Source organism: Sminthopsis crassicaudata, chromosome 4, assembly GCF_048593235.1.
Source record: "Sminthopsis crassicaudata isolate SCR6 chromosome 4, ASM4859323v1, whole genome shotgun sequence".
Taxonomy (NCBI): Eukaryota; Metazoa; Chordata; class Mammalia; order Dasyuromorphia; family Dasyuridae; genus Sminthopsis; species Sminthopsis crassicaudata.
The window spans coordinates 344,024,669-344,047,505 of record NC_133620.1 but is presented as its reverse complement, the minus strand read 5'-3'; the positions used below and the strand labels follow the sequence as shown (position 1 = coordinate 344,047,505).

The following is a 22,837-nucleotide window of genomic DNA, read 5'->3' as shown; positions in this document are numbered from 1 at the left end:
ACTTACAGAAGTAAGAATAAGCATTATATTCCTATTCCTGACCACAAACTACCTCTCCTCCTTCGCCATTTGCTGGGTACTACAAAGTATACAACTTCCTGGTAGGCCTATTACACATTTACCCCTAAATATATTCTCCCTCTCACTACATATTATTGCAGGACCATTAAAATGAGCCTTTTTTCCTCCAGAGGAGAAATTGCACATGAGCACTCAAAGCAAAGCTTAATCTTTATTCTACTTAACTATCTCTTTACCCTGAGCAGGACAAAACCTGTTATATCCCATTTTATCTGGTCCTTCTGCTACCTGGTATTCTAAATTTATGGAAATAAACACTTCTTTTATATCTCTCATGAGCATCAAATGAGATATTTGCAAAGCATTTAGTATAGGATACTTGGTACCCAATAAATGTTTGTCCCTTCCTCTTCTTCATCCATCTGGTCTTGTCGAGCTTTAAAAGTCTATCTAGCAAAGGCCTGGAGAGACTTACATACATGAACTGATGCTGAGTGAAATGAGCAGGACCAGGAGATCGTTGTATACTTCAACAACAATACTATTTGATGATCAATTCTGTTGGATATGGCCCTCTTCAACAATGAGATGAATCAAATCAGTTCCATTTGTTCAATAGTGAAGAGAACCAGCTACACCCAGCAAAAGAACTCTGGGAAATGAGTATGAACCAAGACAGCATTTCCACTCCTTCTGTTTTTGTCTGCCTGAATTTTTGATTTCCTTCTCAGGTTAATTTTACCTTATTTCTAAGTCTGATTTTTCTTGTGCAGAAAAATATCTGTATGGACATGTATACATATATTGTATTTAACATACACTTTAACATATTTAATATGTATTGATCTACTTGCCATCTAAGGGAGGGGGTGGGGGGAAGGAGGGAAAAAGTTGGAACAGAAGGTTTTGCAAGGGTCAATGCTGAAAAATTACCCATGCATATATTTTATAAATAAAAAAGCTATAATAATTATTTTTTTTAAATCTATCTAGCACTATGCTAGCCACTGGGAGAGATTCAAAGAAAATGAGACATGATCTCTACCCTTAAGAAGCCCTCAACATTCAGGGAAATGTATACACATGAATAAACACTTGAGTGACTTGACCTTTGTGGGTACTCCCTCTACCATATCCAAACTCCTCTACAAGTTATTAACTAATCTTTGAGAGTTGCTCTGGAGGCAAAATTTACTATTAGACCTTGCCAATCTTAGTCTGATCTTAGATAGTAGACACAGTTGTCCATCAGCCCCATACTCAAAAGACTTTCCACTTTCCACTTTCAAGAGATTGTGTTCTGCTGGCAAAGTTTTCAAGTATAAAAGAATGGCATTCAGGCAAAGATGCAGGAAAAGACATCGATTTTTCAGACCTTGCCAATATGGGAACTTTATTTTTCTGGACTTCAACAGTGCTTGTGATGAAGGTTATACTGTCTCCAGTTTATCCTTTTATTGATTATTTATACATAGTTTGCATATTGTCTCTGCTAATAGACTGTGCCATCTTTGAGGGCACAAATCATCTTTTGTAATTTTTTTTTAAATCCCCATCACTTAACATAATACCTGGCACATAGTAGGCACTTAAAAAATACTTGATGTTTTTTAACAAATTTGCTCAAGGAAAGGAGCAAAATGAATTTAAAAAAAAAAAAAAGAATAAAAGGATTAACAGAGAAGGCCTTCAGTAGATGAGACATAATTATTTGGGGAAAAACAGAAGGGAATAAATATTTATTAAGCACCCACTATGTACCAGGTATCGCGAAGAGCGCTTTACAAATATCGCATCATCTGATGGGCTCCCCAGAAGGCAGAGATCATGGACTGGGAGCCTCCGGGGAGAATTCCTGGAGGTGGGAGTAGAAGGTCTTCTGGAAGGCCCAAGGAATTTGAATGGGAGGCACTCAGCTCTAAATAAAGGAAAAAAGAAGCGCTGAAACTCAGGCGCCCCCGCACGCAATCATCCATCCGCGACTCGCCTGGGTCGGATAGATAGTAACCCGAAGGCGCCACCCTCCCCATCATCTAGGGACCCGGAAGGTAACAAGGTAACAGGCTGGAAACCCAGCCTCCAACCTCCCCACCTCCGCACTGGAGGCCCGCCCCGCCCTCTTTAAACTTTAAAGGCCGGCCTGCAGCCTGCCGTAAGAGGCGGAGCGAGCCAAGCAGAAATGTTAGCCAATGGGAAGGCGGGGACAAGGAGGGGAGGAGCGTGAAAAGGAGGGCGCGCGCCATCCGCGAAGCCTTTTTGTCCCTCTGTGGCCGCCGTCCTGTCTTGTCGCGCAGTGGTTGGGTTGTTTCTAGGGGAGGGGCGGACGGGAAATTTAAACTTAGAGCCGCGGCTGAGGGCGCGGGGTACGGGAAGGCGGCCCAAGCCGGAATTGAGAAGGAGGTAGGGATCGAAAGATGGGAACGAAAGAACTAAAAGGAGCCTTGAAATCGACATGGGGAAGGAAAACAAAAAGGGGAAGGAACCCGGTTGTGGGATAGGGTGCCAGAGAGGGGCATCTCGGGGAGCACTGTGGGAAGGGGGGGCTGGGGAGCACGAATTATGGATTAGACTGGGTCTTTGGAGGGAGCTTGGAGACCACAGAATGAGGAAGAGGGGTGGGAGAGCACAGCTCAAGGAGAATGGGGAACACCGGTTAAAGAGAATGAGGATTTGGAGGGGGATGGGAGCACAGTGAAGCGACCTGGAGGGGGATGGGGAGCATCGTTAGGAGAATGGAGACAGAAGGGACTGGGGAGCACAGTAAGAAGAATGTAGATGTGGAGGAGGATGGGACTGTAGAGAGGGGTAGGGAGCACAAATTAAAGAGAATGAGGATGTGGAGGGGGATGGGGAGCAAAGGTTGAAGAGGGCTGGGAGAAGATCAGGAAGTCATGAGGGACCACTAACAGGAGAGCCTTTTCTGGTCCCTGAGCTGAGTTGCAGACAGGCTAGGGGAAGGACCTGGGCCTGTGGGTGCTGAGCAGCTGCTCTCTTCTCCTTTCCCAGGTGTGTTGTCAGGGTCTTCCAGCCTGGGAAGCTGATGTCCGAGATGAGGCTCCAGCCCCTGTCTCCACATTTAGGTAAGTGTTCAAATCTGTGTTTCTCATCAGCAGACTTGTTAAGTCGGGCCTGACTCTTCTTGACCCCATTTGGGAGTTTCTTGGCAAAGATACCAGAGTGGTTTGCTGTTTCCTTTTCCAGCTCATTTTACAAATGAGGAAACCGAGGCAGGTAGAGTTAAGTGACTTACCCAGGATCCCACAGCTAGTAGTTATCTGAGACTGGATTTGAACTCAGGTCTTACCCCTGACTCTGGGCCAAGAGCTCTATTCACTGCGCCACCTCAGGGAGGAAGATAATTTTTTTCTTATTGAGTTTGTAGTAGATGGAAATAGAAAGTTTTGGGCTTGAAATTGGGAGACATGATTTGCCACTAACTGGCCTTAGTTGCTTCATCTGAAAAATGGAAGAATTAAATGAGATGATCTTGAGGATCCCTTTCTTCCAGTTCTCTCAGATTACTTTGTATTTCCTTATCTGTGTTGTGTTACCATTGGAAGAAAATGTTTCTTGACTAAAAGGCTTGTTTTGTCTGAGGCAATGGTGAAGATGAGAATAGTAAGAAATGAGGACCAATGGATATGTTTAGAAACAAAAGCTAATCTTAACTTTAGCTCTGATTGCTGCTTTATCAGCCTGTAATCATTTATTAGCCATTTACTGTATGCTAGACACTGCATACAGTGCAAAGACAAAAGTGAAATAGACCAAGCCCTTGAGGAACTCGCTGTAAGGAGGAATGCTGAGGAACTCGGTATAAAATATGAGATATAGGGGAAGGTGAAATGGGGAAAGGTTTCATGTAGGAGGTCCTTGTACTAAATGTTGAAGAAAATGGAGATTCTCAGAGGCTAGGAGAGGAGAGAGTACATTTCATGCACGGGGAATGCCCAGTGCAAAGGCATGGAGATGGGAAATGGAGCTGCGGATGAAGAACAATAAGATGGCCACTGCATGTGGAGAAGAAGGAATATGTTATAAGGCTAGAAAAGTAGCTTGGGACCAGATTATAAGTAGCTTTAAATGCCAAACAGGAATTCATATTTGATTCTGGAGGTAATAAGAGTTGCCAGAGTTTAAAGAGTAGGGGGAGGGAATTGTGAAAAGTCAATGATATATAAGCAAGCAGGATTGTAACTTTAAACATTCGAAGCATCCAAGAAACTCACAAATATCTATAAGGGGAAAATGCAAATATGATCTTCAGCATTTTGTCAACGAGAAAATTAGCAGAAGGATACATGAATCAAGTATTTTGTCAATGTGGATACTCCAGCAATCATCAATATTTTGCTTATTGTTCCTTTTTACTATCTTTTTTTCTAGGGGCTCAAGTGGTTAGTCGGTTAGGGAAAAACTGTAAAGGACCTCCTGGTGACATGAGACAGCCACTTTCTGGAAAATCCTTCTACTTGGATCTGCCTGCTGGGAAGAATCTCCAGTTTCTGATGAAGGCTATCCAGCATCTGGGTGGAGTGAGTGACAGATTTGTCCTTTTTGGGGGGTTAGATACAGAGGTTGCGTCTTGTTCCTGTTGGGGCTAAGAATTGGAGTGGAGTTAGATTAGCGATTCATATTTGTAGCACCTATAGATATCTCAAATAAGTTTGTATCTCAAAGGACCAACATTGGATTGTCAAAATTAATTTCAATTAATTAAATAGTATGTAAGTATGGCATGTGATATCTTTTGTGGACAGTAAGAGCAGATATGGGTGGTGGATGCATTGTGAAATTATGCAAATAGAAAATTGTCAAAACTCTAAAAAGATTGGGACTTAATTGAGTTAGTTGGATACTTTTGAATTTAGCAAATAGTTTAATTAGAGAAAAGTTATTAAACAGCTTTAAAAAGTCATATGAATAGATGGTAAGGTCAGAGTTCCCATGAGGCTCTATATGATACTTTTTTTTGAAGACAGCATAGTGAGTTGCTAGTGCCTGGCTCAGCAGCAAGTAAACACAGAAGCTTAAGCTTTGTCCAAACTGGGTCAGAGTACAAAAGTTCCTTGCCATCTAACTGGTAGGAAAATTTGAGCAAAGAAACCTTGGTATGGGGGATGGAATGAAGAGATGCTGATCAGAATTAATCTGGCTAATTTTGTCCTCTCCATTCATCACAGTGATTCTCCTAACTTCTAACATTAACATAATACTTAATATCTACATAGCACTTTAAGGTTTGCAAAGCATTTTCCATCTTTTATTTCATTTGATCCTTACAACAGATCTGGTAGGTGTTATTATTGGCCTCATTTTGGCATTCATTCTTCTACATATTCTGTTCAGTCATCTATATTAGTAACAGCCAGAACTTTTCCTCGGTGCCTTTTCTGAATAACAGTACTGTCTCAGGATGCCATTTAAAAGGACTCTGTTTCCTTCTTCTAACAACACCTGAAAAAGAGCTGTCGATTCTTTCATTGAAAATCACAAATGGCCTCAAATCCTTTTCTTCTTTTGTTTTTCCTAAGCTCCTTTTTGAGAATTATTTTGTTGAAATTAGAGATTCATTTCTCACATGGATCAATTCACTTCATGTTAAAAAGAAAAAAAACTGTTTTAATTATGTTTACTACCAGAAGAGCAGCTCACTATTCATGGCTTTTAACTGGTCAAAAGTATTATCTCTCTACAATTGACTGGGTTTGATTTTATTTTGTTGTTTATAGTTTGGGCAACCTAAGATTGTTCTATAGAGCTATCCTCAAATTGTTCTAAAACATTGATATTTCTTCACTTTTGGTTTGATAAGAGGCAGAATTATCTTCCCAGACCCTGGCATTGAGGATTCTATTCTGCAATTGCAATCTTTTTTTTTTTTTTTTTTAAACTACCTTTCTCTCTCTTCTGCTCTCAGGTAATTGAGAGCTTTCTAAGCAAGGAAGTAAGCTACATAATTACTAGTCGAAGAGAACCCAAAGCAGAGAAGAGTACCTCGGGTCAGCAAGGCCTTTCAAACCTTAGGAAAAGACGGGTAGAAATGACCTCTCCAGCAGATCCTAAAGTTGGCCAGAAGCTCGGACCAAAACCAAGAGATACTGTAAGAATTTTTGAAGCAATTGTGAACTTGCTTTTATGTGTTCTTATAACCTTAGGGGAGATGTTGATGAGCTTTGACCTTTGTTGTTATTTCAGCACCTCCTACTTTCATTTGGGATAGACATCTCTTTTCTGAATTTTCATCATGGCTCAATGACCCTGTAAACATGGTTGCAATATCTTATCACTCCAAGTGTATTTGTCCATACAAATCTTCAATGATAGACACCATTCTTTTTTACACAAGAAGTGGCATGTATGTTGCTTGAGTGTGCATGATAAGATTCCTGGGGAATGGCTTCCTTTATCTTCCATATAAATACTATTCCAATCTCTATTGGAGCCTTGGAGCCACCAACAATAATGTAGATAACTCATAAAGTCACCTTAATTACTGTCCTAACTAACTTAAGTCAATACTAAAGTTTTCAACAAGAGTAGCAATAGCTAGCATTTATTAGCATTTTTAGTTTTGTCAAGCTCTTTATAGACATTAGCTCATTTGATATATTCCCTAGGCATAAATTGACATATTGGCCAGATCAAATGTGTACTGCATTTGAGAAAACTTTAACAACTTACTGAATATCTGCCTCTATGTAGGCAGGTGGGGTCAAAAATTCTGGGCTAGGATTTAAAAGACCAGAGTTTTAGTCCTAATTCTGCAAGGTCTTCTGTGTCTTTATATTTGATAAGACTTGTAGGTCTTTCAGGAATGGCTCTATTTGTCACTATCTCTGAGACTTTCTAATAGGATGGGATTTGACTAGAATACCTATACAAGGGTGTCAGTCTGCTTTTGGCTCCCTGAAACCTCTGGTCTTCAGTCACATTTCACTCCTTAACAGTGACTATACGCATACTGGGATAAAGAACATGCCATCCTAGGGAAGGGGTATCAGGACTATATCTATAAAACTATACCTGGTGCTGGGTGAACATCAGCTCTGCAATGTCATTTTGTCCTTTTTCCTGCCAGGTCCCCATGAGCAGAGGGAAAGAGCTGCTGCAAAAAGCCATCAAAAATCAGGCAAGCTTGGGAAGGGCAGTGAGGGGAGATGCTCATCTCGCCCTGAATTCTCTGGCCTCTCCTGAAAGCCACCAGAGGATGCAGTGGGCCAATTTTTACCTAAAAAAAGGAATGTAAATGTGCTTCCCGTTCTTGCCTAGTGAAAGGAGAGAGCAGTGTGGGAAAATGGAGAGGACACTGGCTCTGGGTTCAGGACCTGAGTTCAAATCTTGCTTCTGACATTTTCTACTTTTGTGACCTTGGACAAACCAGTGAACTCCCCTTAGCCTCAGCATCTTCATCTGCAAAATATGAGGACTGGACTAGAGCCTCATCTCTCTGATCTATGATCTCATTAAGACATATTGTATGAGCTGTTAGATTTGAGGAAGCAGTGGATGAAGAAAAAAGTCATCAGACTCAGTTACCCAGAGGTTATTTCTGAGGCACTTTCCCCTTCTGTTGTCTCATTCTGTCTTCCCATGGAATAAAGAGTCATCAGTAGCTGTCCTAAGACTCTGAAATGGCACACAGACTTCAGGAACACCCTGGTGCATGTTCTAGTAGCTGGAGAAGCAATCTCAATCTTAACTGTGCCATTTACCAACTGTGAGAGCTCTCTCTGAGCTTCATTTCCTTCCTTGTTGAACATGCCTCTAGGTTATAAAAGGAAAATACTTTAATAAATGTGTTATCATTTATTGTCCCTTTCAGTTCTTATGTATATCTGAGAGATGACTATATAATAAAGATCTGGGCAGTCCAAATTCTCATGCCTAGAGATAACTTTAGGGTCTAATTCTTGTTCTCCCTTTTCAGGGTAGCACCAATAGCAGCCCAGGCGGTAGCAGTAGCCTCCTGACCAATGCCCGATCCTGGGGGGTACAGATCCTCCATGTCGATGGTACCTTTTCACTTTCTTCCTTTTATGTGGTAAACATGGGTGGGAATTAATCAATGTGGGAAGTGAATCTGTGTGGGACAAGCCATAAGTGGTTTGGAACATTAGTAATGAAACAGGGATGAGAGGATAACAAATTATTTTAAAATTTTATTTACTAATCTTTTAAGTTCGTCATTGCCTTAAAAAAAAAAAAAAAATACTAGCATTCATGTTCCAATATATCTTCCCTTATAACTAAGAGAAGCTGTTAAGAAAAGCTAACTCTTATAGCAACTTTGTACCCATTCTTCTGCACTGATAATTTTCTGAGTCCTTATAGAGAAAATGAAAATCTGTTTCAGCTTCTGGCTTTTGGAACTTATATTGGGTATTACGTTGAATCTGGGGCTTTTTAATGCTTTTTTATTTGCATTTTAATAATTATTATGTATATTGTTCTGCTGGCTTTGTTTTTCTTTCTGCTTCAGTTTATACGAATCTTGTCCTGTTTCTGGGGTTTTATTTTTCTTACTTTCTCTGTGGGGAAAGGAGAAGATGTGGACTTAAAAATAAAATGACACTGAAATTTTTTTTTTTTTTTTTAAGTTAAAAAAAAATGTCTTGGAAAACGGGAATTTTGGTTACATTGCTAGAGCAGAACTGAAGTCCTGCTTTTTATACTCAGTTAGCATTTTTAAAGTATTGTCCTGGGCACTGTTCTAGAGGCTAAGGATATGGAGATATGGAGCTTATTGGAAGGATATAAGCCCAAAAAGCCAAGTCTCCCTACTTCTTAAAATTCCTCATTTTGTTATGTCTTAAGGTACAATAATTCATTATTTCTTGTAGTGTTGAAACATCTCATTACATTCATATGTATACTTTGTTCAGGTAATCTGCAGCTAATGATATTTTTAAGGTTTTTTGCTACTGAAAAAAATCTCAATATGAATTTTTTAGTATATATATATGACCTTTCAGTTTTTGACCCCTTTGAGGTATATTTATGACAGTAGAATGACCAAGTCAAAGGGTATGAATAATTCAGTTGTGTTTGTCCCATAATTCCAAATTGTTTCTCAGAATAGTTGCATTACTTTGATAGTATCGCCAAAAGTACGTTAGTGTTCCTGTCTTCCCATAGCCCTTCCAATATTGTTTGGTTTTGGATTTTAGCATCTTTACCAGTTTGCATACTATAAGGTGAAATCTCAGAACTTTTTAAATTTGCATTTTTTTTTCTTTAAAAAATTGTTCATATCCTTCAACTTTTGAGGTATGGTTTTTAGATATATGTTGTATCAATTCCCTTTATATATCTTAGATATCTGATTTTTATCAGAAATATCTGATGCAAAGTTTTTTTTGTTGTTGTTTTGTTTTGTTTTTGTGGGAATGTCATAGGAGTGATTATATCCCCAAATATTTTATCAGGCATTTGGAGTATTTTTCTAAAAGGGTTATATTAGAATTCACTCCTGCAATTACAGGTATGTCTGGAAATGCCAGTTTTACCACCTTTTCAATTCTAAGCCTGAGTTTTTTGGTTCTTTCTACTTTTTTAACTTATAGAAAAATCATTTATAGAGGATAGAGTCCTAGATTTAATCATGAAGAACCATCAAAACCTGCATCAAATACTTCCTATGACTCTGGACAAGTCATAATCTTTTAACTCCTCTTGTTTTCTACAAAATAGAAATATGCCTATCTCATACCATTGTTTTAACAATTAAAAGAAGTGATTTACAAAACCTTAAAGTTCTACAGCACTTCAAGTAAAATAAATTTAACCTATCATTATTGACTAGGGATGCTAATCTCCCCCCATCTTAGATTTTAAGTCCATCCCCACAAGCACAGTATGTTAATCAGCAAGCTAGTTTTTTTTTTTTTTTAATCAATTATGCTTTTATTTGAGTCATAATAAAAAATGCTCAACAGCACAAGACAAAGTAGTGTCTCTGAGTGTCACTTTCTAACTAATTCTAGTAATTCTATAATAATCTACTCGCTACCTTAACTTTAAGAATATGAATGTTTGTCTTTTAATCCCATAGTGTCTTTCCCTTTTTCTTTCTTTCTTTCTTTTTTTATTACAGCTTTTTATTGACAAAACATATGCATGGATAATTTTCCAACATTGATCCTTGCAAAAGCTAATGTTCCAACTTTTCCCCTCCTTCCCTCCATCCCCTCTCCTACATGGCAAGTAGTCCCATACATGTTAAATATGTTAAATACAATATAGGTATACATATTTATACAGTTGTCTCAGCAAGCTAGTTTTAAGTACCCCTTGAAGTCTAGAGGGACTTCGAGTTAATGAAAATTAAGTTTTTCTGCAAATTCTTTTCTTTTTTTTTTTTTCCTGTGTGTTGATTAAGTTCTGGAATGGTTAGCCCCCTGCTCCTTCCTTGTAAGAAGACAGCTGGGCCCTTGAAGTTATTTCTCTGGCTTTACTTATCTGGGACTGTTGCTTATTAGCATTTGTGAAAAGACCTTGATTTATATCTAGCCAAGTCTTTCTTTCCCCTATCTCCAGAACAAAAGATTTCCAGCCTACCCAGGGCCATTTTCTTCTGTTTTCTTTCAAAAGTTGTAAGAGCTATAGGCTGCCAGAAGGTGGCAGGCAAAGCTATTGAAGTCCATGAAGCAGGATTTGGAGAATAATTCCTGGGGGCTCCATGGATAGGATGAATATAGGGAAATAAGGACTAGGCCCTTTGGTCCATAATCCCTCTTTTTTTTTCTTTTTTCTCCCAATAGAAATGTTGACTCATGTGCAACAGCTGTGCCTTGGTATTTTGCGTATGACTGAACAAGAACAGAAGAAGTCAAAGGTGGGTTGGAAAGGGTTGAGATAGTCTGTGTAGGTCAGTGGTTCCTAAGCTTTCAAGTCTGTTGACTATTTGGGTAATCCAGCGGGCCAGCCAAATTATTTTCACTTGCTACCCCCTGTTTCCTCCATTATGTTTGGAGTAGATTTCTTTAATCCTAACCTTATTATATATTATCTGTATGACCTTAGGTAAATCATTTAATCTCCAAGCTTCAATTCCCTTTTCTGAAAAGTTCAGGAGATGGGAAGAAATTACCTAAGATCCTTTCCAACTCTAAATTTATGTCCTATGTTCTATTTTACTCCCAGCTATCTGACATGTAGAGTAAACCTCTCTCACTGCTTTTGGTAAAAGTCTTGAGCATAAGTTTCCCGTTAGCCAAGAAAATAGTTAAGTCTCTTGGCACAGGGATCAGTGTTTGAGGCTACCACAGACTAGAGAGGAAATTTTAAAAATGTATTACTTTTTATTGACTTTTCTTTGGTTTAGGATTATAGGCACAGTACTAGGAGATTCCCCTATTGATTTAGTTCCCTTCTCATACCCTCCAACTGCACTAAGATGTGCCAGACTAGACAGCTTACTTTCAACATCTTTCAAGGCTCTTTAAGTCACAGACCCTAGTTCAGCCACCCTTTAAGGTTCCCATAAGCAAGGAATTTGGGTTTGACCAGTTTCCCCTAATAGGGAAATATAGGAGAAAAGCAGCATGGGTCATACAGTATTTGTTCTTGCTTAATGTCATCCCACAGTTTTAATCTATCTTTCTTCCCATTTAGAAAGCATGTGCAGCAGTAGAATCAAGAGCTCCTAAAGGTCAGTGTGGAAACTTTTCACCATCTAATTGAAATTCTTCCCTCCCTGAACACCTCTGACTCCCTGTGTGATGACATCTGTCCTATCCTATTTGTGGCAGGAAACTAGTCCAAATCTATATCCATTCCTGCCTCAAACACACATTCATTCCCAGTGCTTTGTCAGCACAAAGATCTGATGCCCTAATTTGTGGGTGGAGATGAGCAACCACCCTTTAATTCCAGCTGAGGGTCTGCTTTTGGGAGAGTGTTTTCAGGGGCCAGGCTCTCAGGACTCCTCTGGAGCCAGAGTTGTATACACAATTGTGTATACTTTCAGATCCTCTGACTGTATTTAGCCATGGAGTGAATTTGGATTTGAAACACCTTCTTTCCCTCTTACTTTTAATTCTGTAACATTCTAGGGTGGGCAGTTTGACAGCTGCTTTCCATTTTTAGAAATGCCAAACTCCTTGAAACTTGACAAACAGGCAGATTGACAAGATTTTTGTTAATCATCTTATTTTGGACAGAGAGTTTCTCCCGGAGATGCTCTTTAAGTGGCATTTACACATCCAAAAGCAGGAGCAAAGAAAAGTCACTTGGCACTGGTCTTTGAAATGCAAAGAAATCTTAGAGGAATTGATTTTAATCCTTGTGTCTAAGTTAATTAGAAAAGAAAAAGAATCACCCAAAATATGATTAACAAAAGCTGCTGTTTTAAGGATAAAAAGGATGCTCTTTAATGTTGTCAAGATCCTAAATTTAGGTTGGAATGCCTGGTGATACCAGCCTTATCTTGAAGTCCTGGTGCTTTCTGGTGTTTTTCAGATCCCTTTTTGAGTATATGCTCTATTTCCTCATCTCTGGCTATTTTTATTTACTCATACTATCTACAATTCTGTCAACAACTCAGCCTCTCCATGTCTGATCGACAAATGAATTCTCACTCTCTCACACCTCTGCCCCCCAAGAAGAAATGGGATTAGAAAGTACCATCACTATCCAGAATTAAACATTTATTCAAATAACTGCCACCCCTTGTCTTTCCTCTACTGGTATGCCCTTAGAATGAGCAAACTCTGCTCAACCCCCTAAGTTTCACAGGTGGACTGCAGCAAGAGCAGCATACATTACTATCCTATTTACCCAGCAAACATCTTAGGTTTTATAAGCAACTCAAGCTAATAGTAAGTATATATTTTTTTTAAACTTGGTGTGATTTCTAAAACTAAATGCCTTTTTTTAGGTTTCATCAGCCACATTTTTGGTTTGAAACTTCACTCCCCATTTTAGAGCTTAGATGTTTTGGCCCTTTCCTCTTAAGTATGGCTGCTACTCCAGCTTTTGGCCCTTTCCTCTTAAGTATGGCTGCTACTCCAGCTATCTCTTTGGTCTTATCACTTTTCCCTTGTGTGTAGTGTGGAATGATATTCTGAGCGATTTTTAGGACCCTTGGAATTGATGTCAAGCCTTTGGGGAAGATCTAACTAACACTCATAGCTCAAGACAAAGTTATAGGAGTGACTCTTTAACATAATTTGTAATGCAAGTAGTTGTGGGTAGGTTTTCTCCCATTTAAACCGAGCTTTTGTATCATAGCTCATGTTAGCATTCTGTTTTATTTTCTGGTTTCTTGAATGTGTTCTCAGAGGGTTTCCTATTCTCTATTGAAATTAGGAGACCCCTTCTCTATATATCACTATTTCTCTTTCTGGAAATCTCAGAACTGTTAATGTTATCCAAATGGAGGGAAGGAAAAGAGAGTAGAAAACTTATCCCTTGCCAAATGGAAAGACCCATCTCAATCTGTCTTGTTTTTCTAGCTCATGAGAGCCTTTCAGACTTTGGCAAAATATCCCTTTCTCTTCCTGTACATCCTGTTTATAAAGAAAACCCTCCTCCAAGTCTGATCTGTAGGCTAAACTTGTATGTTGTTGCTCTTTCAGTGGCAAGATTGAAGGTTCCATTCTTAAAGATCGAAGACAACAGCAGGTAAATTAAAATTTCCCCCAATAAAGCTCCTTAATGCCTGCCTTCCTTTGAGTTCTTGACCAAGGAAATGACTTGTCCAAGTATGCACCGATAGTGACTAACTTGAAGTTAACACTGGGAGTTCCTGAGACCCAGTGTATGCTCCTGTTCCCTCTTCAGAAAGAGCTTCTCTCCACATGTGCTAGGCAGAAGCCTGAATGAGAACAATATTGATCTGGTCTTTAGTCATTTCAGGTTATTGTTCAACAAATGATGATATTCCCCATACCTAAAGTTGACTCATGATGACTCAAGAGGTTGATTATTTAATGTGTGTATTACTGAGATTTCCTACTTTAAATGCTAAATTTTTATTATCTCTATTTAACCTTTCTAGGGCTTATTAATGCTTTCTTTTTTTCCTGAATGTACATATGGACATTGAATATCAGATTACTTTCGGAATCTAAAAGTTTTAAGAGTTCATTTAGTATGGTAGAAAACCCATTCACTTAGCTTAAGTAAATTTTTGACTTTGGTTGTTTCTCATTCTACTTAAGAATATTTGTACCTAATATTGTTGAGGAAATGGTTGTTTGTTTTTAAGCTTCCCCCTCCCTCCCCCATCTCATCTATCTCATCTCATTTAATCCTCACAATGAATGCTTCTGTGACATAAAGCCATCCATTTTTTAGGTGGGAAACCTGTCTGGAAAGTTGAAATTATTTGTCTACAGCCACACAACTAGCTAATCACAATGCCAACTAGAATCTGATTTCCAACCCTTTCTGTCATGTTACTTTTCTCCTCTCACAAGGATCACCTAGAGCTGATGAGGCAGGGCTACCCCAGTGTTAGACCAATGAGGATTTTGTCAAGCCTTTTATTTTTTGAGTACCTATCATAGATGAGCCTCTGTTCCCTGGGGCACAGGGATTCCCTAGCATCCTATTGAATGAAAATAGAAGAGAACTCTGCTAAGAGGAACATAGCACACCTTCCAAGGAAAGATGTCCCTACTCCCCTTGGCAGCAGTCAGAGTAGAGGCTTAATAGGACCCAGAGGATTGGCAGGAGGCAGAAAACCCTATAAATGGGAATAAAGTATGCATCTGTGCTGAAAATTTGTAAGTAATCAGCTCTGAGATATTTACACAAATGGATGAGAACAAAAATATGAAAAATCCAAAATAGTACCTATGGGGGGAGGGGGGGAATTATTAACAATACTTGAATGGAAAGAACACTGGGCTTGGAGTCAGAAAAAACTAGGGGGTAAGCTCCACTTCCATTACTTCCTAGCACCATAATTGTGGGTGAATCCCTAATCTTCATTTATTCTTGAGTGATATGGGGAGAAGCATTTCTATCGGTGTGATTGAAGAGATCAGATAAAAGAGCTGACATGTGAATACTCTGTAATGTAAGGAACTCAGTCTATATACAATGTTAGTATTCCTGAAGTTTTTCTTGTAACCCAGGACTTACAGACAAATCTGTATCATAAATAATCCTAGATTAACTCAATTCCCTAGGAGGGCAACTCAGAAGCTATGTAATCCAACCCCCACATTTTACTTGTAATCATGCTCTGGGCATATTTTACATATGAGGAATTTGAGGCCAGGTAAGTTCATTGACTTATCCAAGTTCATCCAGGTGGTAAGCTCTAGCCATGGGGTTTGAATTCCGGTGCTTAGGCTTGAGAGCTAGTACATTTAGCACTTTTGCAGAAGTGTTCTTTGTCTTTGGCCTTTGTCTGAGTCATTGTGTAAACAAAAAGCACCTGATTATGTTTAGTTAGTATTGTAAGGAAAAGGAGAGTTGATGTATAGCTGAGGCCTCTTGTGTTTCTTTAGCCCTTTCATTGAGAAAATCATGAAATCCTATTAGCCTTTTATCCCACAAGCATCCAGAGAGATGCCCAGTTGTAAACACTAATGGAAAGAAAGCTCAGTCCTGAAGAAAGGAGAGAGTGTGTTGAAAGAATGATACCTCACCAAAGGACCGTGTTCTAGTGACTTGGTCTCAACTCTGATCTCTGGAATTTCTCAAAATTAGCTTTTTATTTTGTTTTGAAAGGCATTTTTGTATTTGAATTTGCATACTAAAATGAGAATCTCTCAATCCTTTGAGATACTGAGTATCTTCAGACATGATGTTGAAGTCACATTGTGAAGATCTGATTGTCAGGTCTTTGTTGCCTCATCCCCTTTTATTCAACTTCCTGCTCAAACTTTTCTGCTGATCCTTGCATAAAAATGAAAATAGATTGTATCTTCTTGGAAGGTTAAAAATGCTAAAAAACTAACCTAAAGCAGAACTCTTCTTTCCCTATAACCTTGTTGGGAGGAGTGAGGATGAATTATTTTTCTAAAAATCATCTATTTTCTGCTGGATCTTTGATCATCTTTTATTCTCTTGCTACACTTTTCTCCTTGAAGGCTTTGTCTATTCTCATGGTTTCAATGATCTCTTCTATGTTAATGACTCGGAAAATCTATAGACTTGGATCTCAAGCTTGACAGGCTTTCAATATCTCACTCGCAGCATGTCCAGTCAAGCTTATCTTTCTCCCAAAACTCACCCAGCCTCCCTGTCGATTTATTTCTGTCGAAGACAATTCTCTAATCCCTCAGTTTCAAATATCCCTCAGTTTCAAATCAATCAATTTTGACTCTTCACTTGCTGTCACCTTTCTCATCTAGTCCCTTCCTTTCCACTGTCACCACTACCATCACCACATAATTTACTTCTTGCCTAAATTAGTGGAATAAATCTAATTGGTCTCCATGTTTTTGATACCCTCCTTTTCATGTTCATTCTTAATTTAGTTGCCAAAGCAGTTTTGCCAATGCTCAGTTCTAAGCATGTTAATTCCTTGCTCCTAGACCTTGAGTGGTCTCCTACTGTGTACAAGATAGTATACAGATTCTGAAATTTGGCATTAAAGGGGGCACAGTCTGGCTCCAGGATTACTTTCCAGCCCAGTTTCACTACCCTTACATGCTCCAAGCCAGACTGAATGGTCAGTGTCTCGTTCTCTTCCTCGCCTTTCTTGTCTCTTATTTCTATCACCCTGTTTCCTGTACTGCTGAGGACAGATCTTCTTCCCCCCCCCCCCCATTCCTATAATTTCTTTAGGGCCCTTCTCAGGACCACCTCCTCCCTGAAGTTCTTCCTGATTCCCTTCTGTACTAGAAAGAAAGAAGCTTTCTTTTCATAAGTCTCATATCTCCTTTTTTGTTGTGCTTCTACCTTTATGATCTAATTTCTATTAGATATGTCTCTTCTCTCATCTATATTATATTCCCTCAAAGACATAGATTGTATCTATAGAAACAAGCATAGTTACCTTGTATTTACAGAACCCTTTTTAACTAGGATAAATAAAAATCCTGTCAAAGTTGCTCAGATGTGAATGGTGCATAGTCATATGTGTGACTTTAAACAAGTTCCTTCACTTTTCTGTTTTCCCCTTTCCAGTTCTAAATTCTATGCTCCTGTGATCTACATCATTGGGTTTTTAATAAGAATAAAAAATAGCTGATGTTTATGTAGCTCTTGCTACATGCCAGGTTTTATGCTAAGTGCTTTATAATTACTTTCTCATTTTATCCTCACAAAAGGGGCCATGATTATCTCCATTCTGTTGTTGGGGAAACTGAGTCAAACAGATTTGGTGACTTACCCAGAGTCACACAGCCAATAAGTATTGGAAGCAGGATTTGAATTAAATCTTACTGACTCCAGGTCCAGTACTTTATCCCCAGCAGTATACTGAAAGGCTCAAAGGAAATAATGAGTATGAAAATACTTTGAACAGTATTTAAATGTATTCATTTAGATATTGTTGATATTATTTTTGCTTTGAAAAAATTTCTAAATTAAACTAAAATTTGAATATGTAACTAGAATTGTTCTTCTGAATCTGTTATGTGGATTGATCTAATTTCCTTTCCTTTATCCCCTTCCTTCCCCAATTACAAACTTTGGAACTTTATGGGTTTTTTTTTTTTGTGTGTGTGTTTGTTTTTCAGAAAATTCCAACCTTTCTACCATCAGTTCAAGCGTTTTCCTGAGCTTAACTTCCTGGGGCCCCAAAACACGAGTCCTTTTGAAACTGTGAAAACCTCCTTCCGCAAACACAAAGCCAAGTAGGTCTTTCTGGCTCCATTCCTGAGTACCTGAACATGGAGGACTGGTACAAATGAAGGTTTATAAAGATTTACTTTGGAGTTTCCATCTGTGCTATTAACACGAAAAGGGAGTAGACTAGATGACCTCCTATGGTTCCCTTTCAGCTTTACATTATGAAATTATTTTATATCCACTTTAGTCCTGTTAGTAGTATCAGGCAGTCCCTGGAAATGCCATCATTGACCCAAGTGATATATTGGGGAGAAGAAAAGAAAGTTGTATATCTGCTGAAGTACTACAGCCAAGTTCAGGTGGCACTTGATTGTCTAAACAATGAATTCCTGTTAGACAAGAGTAGCTCAGCAGCAGTTGTCATCCCATCATAAGATAATAAGGACTGAGACCTAGATGAAGGTGAGCATCATCTAAAGGAAGATAATGGGAGGAAGATTTCCGATGGAAAAGTGACAGAATTTGATTTGATGAATAAATATAAGGACTAAAAGAAGAAGACATCACAATTAATTTCAAGGCCATGAGAGCCAACATGGCATAAAGCATTTGTTCTCAAAATGTATTTGCTCATAGTGCAGTATTCCTTACCAGGAGGGACAGCAGCACAATAGACTTTTAAGTTGCTAACACAGTGTGAGAGTCAGGAGACACAGCATATGAAGTTTCCCATGACCAAGAGTAGCTGTTTTTTCAAGTTTTATATGAGTTCAAGGTCTAATATGATTTGAGGTTAGTGTACATCTGTGATAAGCAAGTTTTCTGAATATTTACCATAGGAAATATGATGGGTAAAAATTTATATTATTTTATGCATAGGAGTCTCACTTATCTAGCAAAGCTCAGCCATGGCACAATCACAGAGATAGAAAGCTGACTTTGGAATCCAGAAAACCTGTCAGATTTGTTTTCTGATAACGTAATCACTGGATCTTATACAAGTTAGTTTCTAAATGTCTATGCAAGTCCCTAAGATATCATATGTAAATTAGTTGTAGATCTGTGGGTTGACTATTACTATGAATACTAAAGAAATTTTAATTCTAAGAGAATGAGAAGGAAGAGAATAAAACCTTGTTTTCAAGGATCAGAAAGAGGTTAGACACATTGATGTGAGCTGCTGGAAACATTGAGGAACAAGGATGGGACAAGAGTCCAGGCAAGATGGGGGTAGAACAGGGTTGGGGACCTAGATGGAAAAGTCATCAGTGTAAACTGCAATTGTTGCCTTCCCAGAGATCTTCTTTGGTGTAGCACAGGGAGCTCCTGACTCTGCTGCTCAGCACTCGGGGGATCTCAGGCAAAGGCTTCTTCCCTCTGACCTTCACTTTTCTTGTATGTAAAGTGAAGACCTTGAATGAGGGGATCCTTCCTATCCTTTCTAGCACTAAATCTTAGGATCAGGTGGACAAGGAGATAGTCACAGACTGACTTCAGAAAGATAAGAAGAATGCTGCAGTTTGGAGGAGAAAGAGCTTGAGATTTTACCTATTTTGCTTTGTGGTCTTTGTTTTATTTTATCCCAGAAGGCATATTGGTTTGGTGGCAGACAGAATTTGGTTCCCTATGAAGTGGTCCTCTTTCTTTTCACAGACGCTTTCTCTATACCCTCAGGTCAGGAATTGGGTTGAAGAAGCCCACCCACATCCACTGTCAGGAAAAAGGAGAGGTAGAGGCCAGGAGAGATGGAAGTCTGAGTCCGGCCTGGTTTCTACCACCCTCTTTACTATTCTCTTAGTTGCCAGAAGATAATAGACACTGGGAGGGATATTCCCAGTATGAAGTGGAAATAAGAAACATGTTTTTTTCCTCCTTATTGGTCTCTTCCCAATGCTACCATCTCCTTCCCAGACTATATCTTCAGGGCTTTTGGGTTGCAAGTCAAAAGGTATCTTGGAAAAAACCTAAGTGATTGGCTTGGTTTTTGAAGAAGGTTCTCTAGGCATCAAACTTTTTCTTGTTGTGTTTCTTTCCCTAGAGATCCCGAAGGTGAAGAGCTGAGCCCCCATTCTCCAGCCTGTACAGTGCCCAGGAGAAAGAAGGGGTACTGTGAGTGTTGCCAAGAGGACTTTGAGGAGCTCCATGTGGTAAGGTTGCTTCTTCAGATGACTGGGTTTTTTTAAAGAGGCCTCCTCACTCACAGAGGTTTTGGTGTGTTACAATAATGTAGACAGGGCAACTAGGGAGCCCCCAAATCACAGGTCCTTCACCCCCTTTCCCTCCCAGGCCCTGGGCCATGCCAGGATAGCCAATCCTGAGACAGTGGTCATGCCCCAACCATCAGCATCTGGTTTTCAGCTCCCAAGGGAAGCTCAATAGTGCCCTTGTCTGCATGTACATTCACCACTTCATTCAAAAGTCTGCATCTCTGCTTCCCATGCAGCATCTCCAAAGTGACCAGCACAGGGGCTTTGCTGTAGAAGCATCCAATTATACAGCAGTGGACCAGATAACATCCCAGCTCAGCAATAACTTTGCTGAACTCTCTATTCAAGTGCTACCCCTCAGGTGAGTTGGACTTTCCCAGTTGTACCTGGAATGTTGCCTTTGATATTCTCTCCCATTTCAAATGCTTGGGGCAGGGGTAGAAAGAAATTGCAGGTTGTTGGAATCTGTATGGGGGTGAGGAGGGAATTATATGATGTTTTCTTCCCTCTCCTTCCTCCTCTTGGTTTGTGAATTTGTGTGTGTGTGTGTGTGACATTGGGGAATTCTCTTCTCTCTGGGGGGAAAGAAGAAACAGATCAGAAAAGGAAAGAAGAATTCTCCTTTTAAAAAGAAACTAAATCACCTCGGGTAAAGTGGAAATATTTCTGGTGAGGAAGGAGAGTCTTGGGGACAAGAGGAAGAGACAACCTCTGGTACTCTGAGCCAGCTTTGGCTGTGGGCAGCCAAGAGCTGTGGTTTCACCTCTCTGCTGCTGTTGCTTCTTCCTCTGACCTCTCCAGCAGCAAGGCCCCACAGCAGGATTCCTTTGTTTAGAGTCATTATGTTTAGTGGCCGCCTTCTCACCTGCTCCTCTCTGGCCAGCTCTGACCACAAGGCCACACAGCCAAGACAAGAGGGTGTTCTGGAAACCAGTGAGGGTTGAACTCTCACTGGGTTTCACTGGGGTACCCAAGGGCCTCGGAGAGAGGAACGCTGATCTTTTTAGTTGGGGAAAAAACTGAGTCCTGACAGCAGATCTCAATTTTTTTTCTCACTGGGTCATCCTCTCTCTTCTCCCTCCCTGTGAGTCTCTACTTGTAGCTGATCAAGGAATTCTCTTTCTAGGCTGTTGGATTCTCCAGCTGTTGGCCAGGAACAACATATCTCGGGTTCTTTGCAAAGACCACCTCCTCCCGACCACTTTCCAGATCCCAGGGCAACATCTCCCAGGACAAATGGAGATCCAGGAAGTGCCTGGAAAATGCAAGGTGACCATTTGTCACCAGGCACTCTTGCTCTCTCAGCACCAGCTCAACAGACTAGTGGTGGGAAAGCTCTAGGAATGGAAAACTCTGAGAAGTTGGGGCAGTTGGGTGGGACAATTGGGAACTCCTCAGGAGCACCATCCCTTGTTCACCAGCTTACTCTGGCCTGTGCTGCTTCTGGGAAGCTCTTGGCTCAACCCTACTGCTGTGACGAGTCAGCACCCCCTCCTTTCCTCAATGAGCAAGACAGGGCAGGGGTGGGCCATAAGCGGAAACTCCAGGCCCCTAATTGTAGTGCTGAGAAGAAACTTCGGGTGCCCATTGAGGCTCTGCCGTACCCCAGCATCACAGATACGCCTGTCTTGTTCCCTCTAGTAATGAGCCAGGAGCAAAGAGACACACCATCTCCCACTCATAACCTTACCATGAATCCAGACATTTTGCTTGTCTCTCCAATTGGTGCTACCCATAAGTCTGTGTCACCCTCACAGCCCAGTTCCCCTAGTAAGCTCGGGAGAGATTCGTCATGCTCTGGTTACCCAGGCTTGGAAGTAGACATAATAACAAAGGTTTCTGAAGATGGAAGCCCTTTTTCCCTCCAAGAAGAGGCACCAAGGGCCCCAAGATTGTCTCCCTGTTGGGTCTCTAGACCTTCCCCTGACCATCATTCTCAGTCTAGCCACCCAGCCTGCCAACCTGCACCCATCCCACTGACAACCTTGAACTCCAAGAAGCATTGCCCATCATCAGAGGATGTGGGGTCCCTCCCCCCTTGCCCACCAACAAAGAGACAAGGTAATCCGGATGGCACTTGGTGCCCTGTTCCTTCTGCAGCCCCTACCTCTCTCCTTCCTGCTAAAGTTAGCTCGCCACTGCTGAAGGAGCCCTGTACTTCAGAGTCGGAGTGGGACACTCAGCTCCTCTCAAAACTGGAGACACCACAGGCTTCACAAGACCGCTCCTTGGATGCCGAGGGTCTCCGCCGGGCCCGGATTATGATTCTAGACAGTGGCTATGAGTCTCACCTCTATTCAGTACTACAGCCCAAACCAGAGGTAGATTGGGAAAGGAAAGAAGAACAGAATAAAGGGAACTGCCGGACAGAGACAGATGGGGCTCCCTTTTTGACCTTTGAGACCTGCTTGGACACATGGACCAGCTGAGTGAACTCCTTGAAGCCAGTAGTACAGGGAGCTGGGATTATGTGTGGACCCAGCCTAATCTAATCTTGCTGACCTCTAGAGATTTCATGTGGAATGGCCTGGCCTGGGCTGACCTGATGCTCCCCAGTTGTGACTTCACCATCTACATGCCTTTATGCAGGGCAATGATCCTTAACCAGGATGTTACTACCTCCCTCCCTGCAGAACTGGTGCAGAGAAGGCTTACAAATACAACAAAAGTTACATTCATCCTTGTTTTTTATTATATGCAAAGCATTTACCCCCTTAAAAAGGCTAAGGTTTCCCTAGTATTAGCCTCTCTTCCCACAAACATCTGGTTCACTTGTGTCTGATCTCCTCCTCCCCCTCTGTCTGCCAGATAGAATCATCCACAGATCTGAATCAGGAGGGGCTGGGGCAATCGGGACTTGCTAAGCCCATGAAATTTCCTCCCAACACACTTATCTGACTTCCAGCTCTGAC

The 22,837-nt window shown here is 40.5% G+C and overlaps 1 protein-coding gene and 1 long non-coding RNA gene across 3 annotated transcripts in view; one reads left to right on the top strand and one right to left on the bottom strand.

Moving 5' to 3' along the window:
- Positions 1-1,413: 1,413 nt before the first annotated feature.
- The window catches only part of LOC141538969 (uncharacterized), a 41,953-nt gene continuing 20,529 nt past the window's right edge, over positions 1,414-22,837 (bottom strand). The window contains exon 3 of the long non-coding RNA XR_012481165.1: positions 1,414-1,939. This is a non-coding gene — a long non-coding RNA (uncharacterized LOC141538969). The remainder of the gene's footprint in view (positions 1,940-22,837) is intronic.
- DBF4B (DBF4B-CDC7 kinase regulatory subunit) lies at positions 2,332-22,603 on the top strand. Of its 2 annotated transcripts, XM_074261071.1 has the most exons (13): positions 2,332-2,421; positions 3,028-3,101; positions 4,408-4,556; positions 5,942-6,124; positions 7,103-7,153; positions 7,952-8,036; positions 10,785-10,858; positions 11,638-11,674; positions 13,602-13,647; positions 17,667-17,783; positions 19,757-19,865; positions 20,162-20,286; positions 21,052-22,603. In XM_074261071.1, the coding sequence occupies exons 2-13, from the start codon at positions 3,062-3,064 to the stop codon at positions 22,352-22,354; spliced, it is 2,319 nt and encodes a 772-aa protein (XP_074117172.1). In that variant the 5' UTR covers positions 2,332-2,421; positions 3,028-3,061; the 3' UTR covers positions 22,355-22,603. The 2 variants fall into 2 exon arrangements, with proteins under 2 accessions (XP_074117172.1, XP_074117173.1); XM_074261072.1 differs by lacking the exon at positions 7,103-7,153 and having other exon boundaries at positions 5,942-6,099; positions 7,987-8,036.

Coding starts and splice junctions, on each gene's coding strand:
- DBF4B (XM_074261071.1), top strand. CDS start 3,062: ATGTCCGAGATGAGGCTCCAGCCCCTGTCTCCACATTTAG. Junction 7,154..7,951: donor AAAAAGCCATCAAAAATCAG/GCAAGCTTGGGA, acceptor CTCCCTTTTCAG/GGTAGCACCAATAGCAGCCC. Junction 20,287..21,051: donor ATTCAAGTGCTACCCCTCAG/GTGAGTTGGACT, acceptor TTCTCTTTCTAG/GCTGTTGGATTCTCCAGCTG.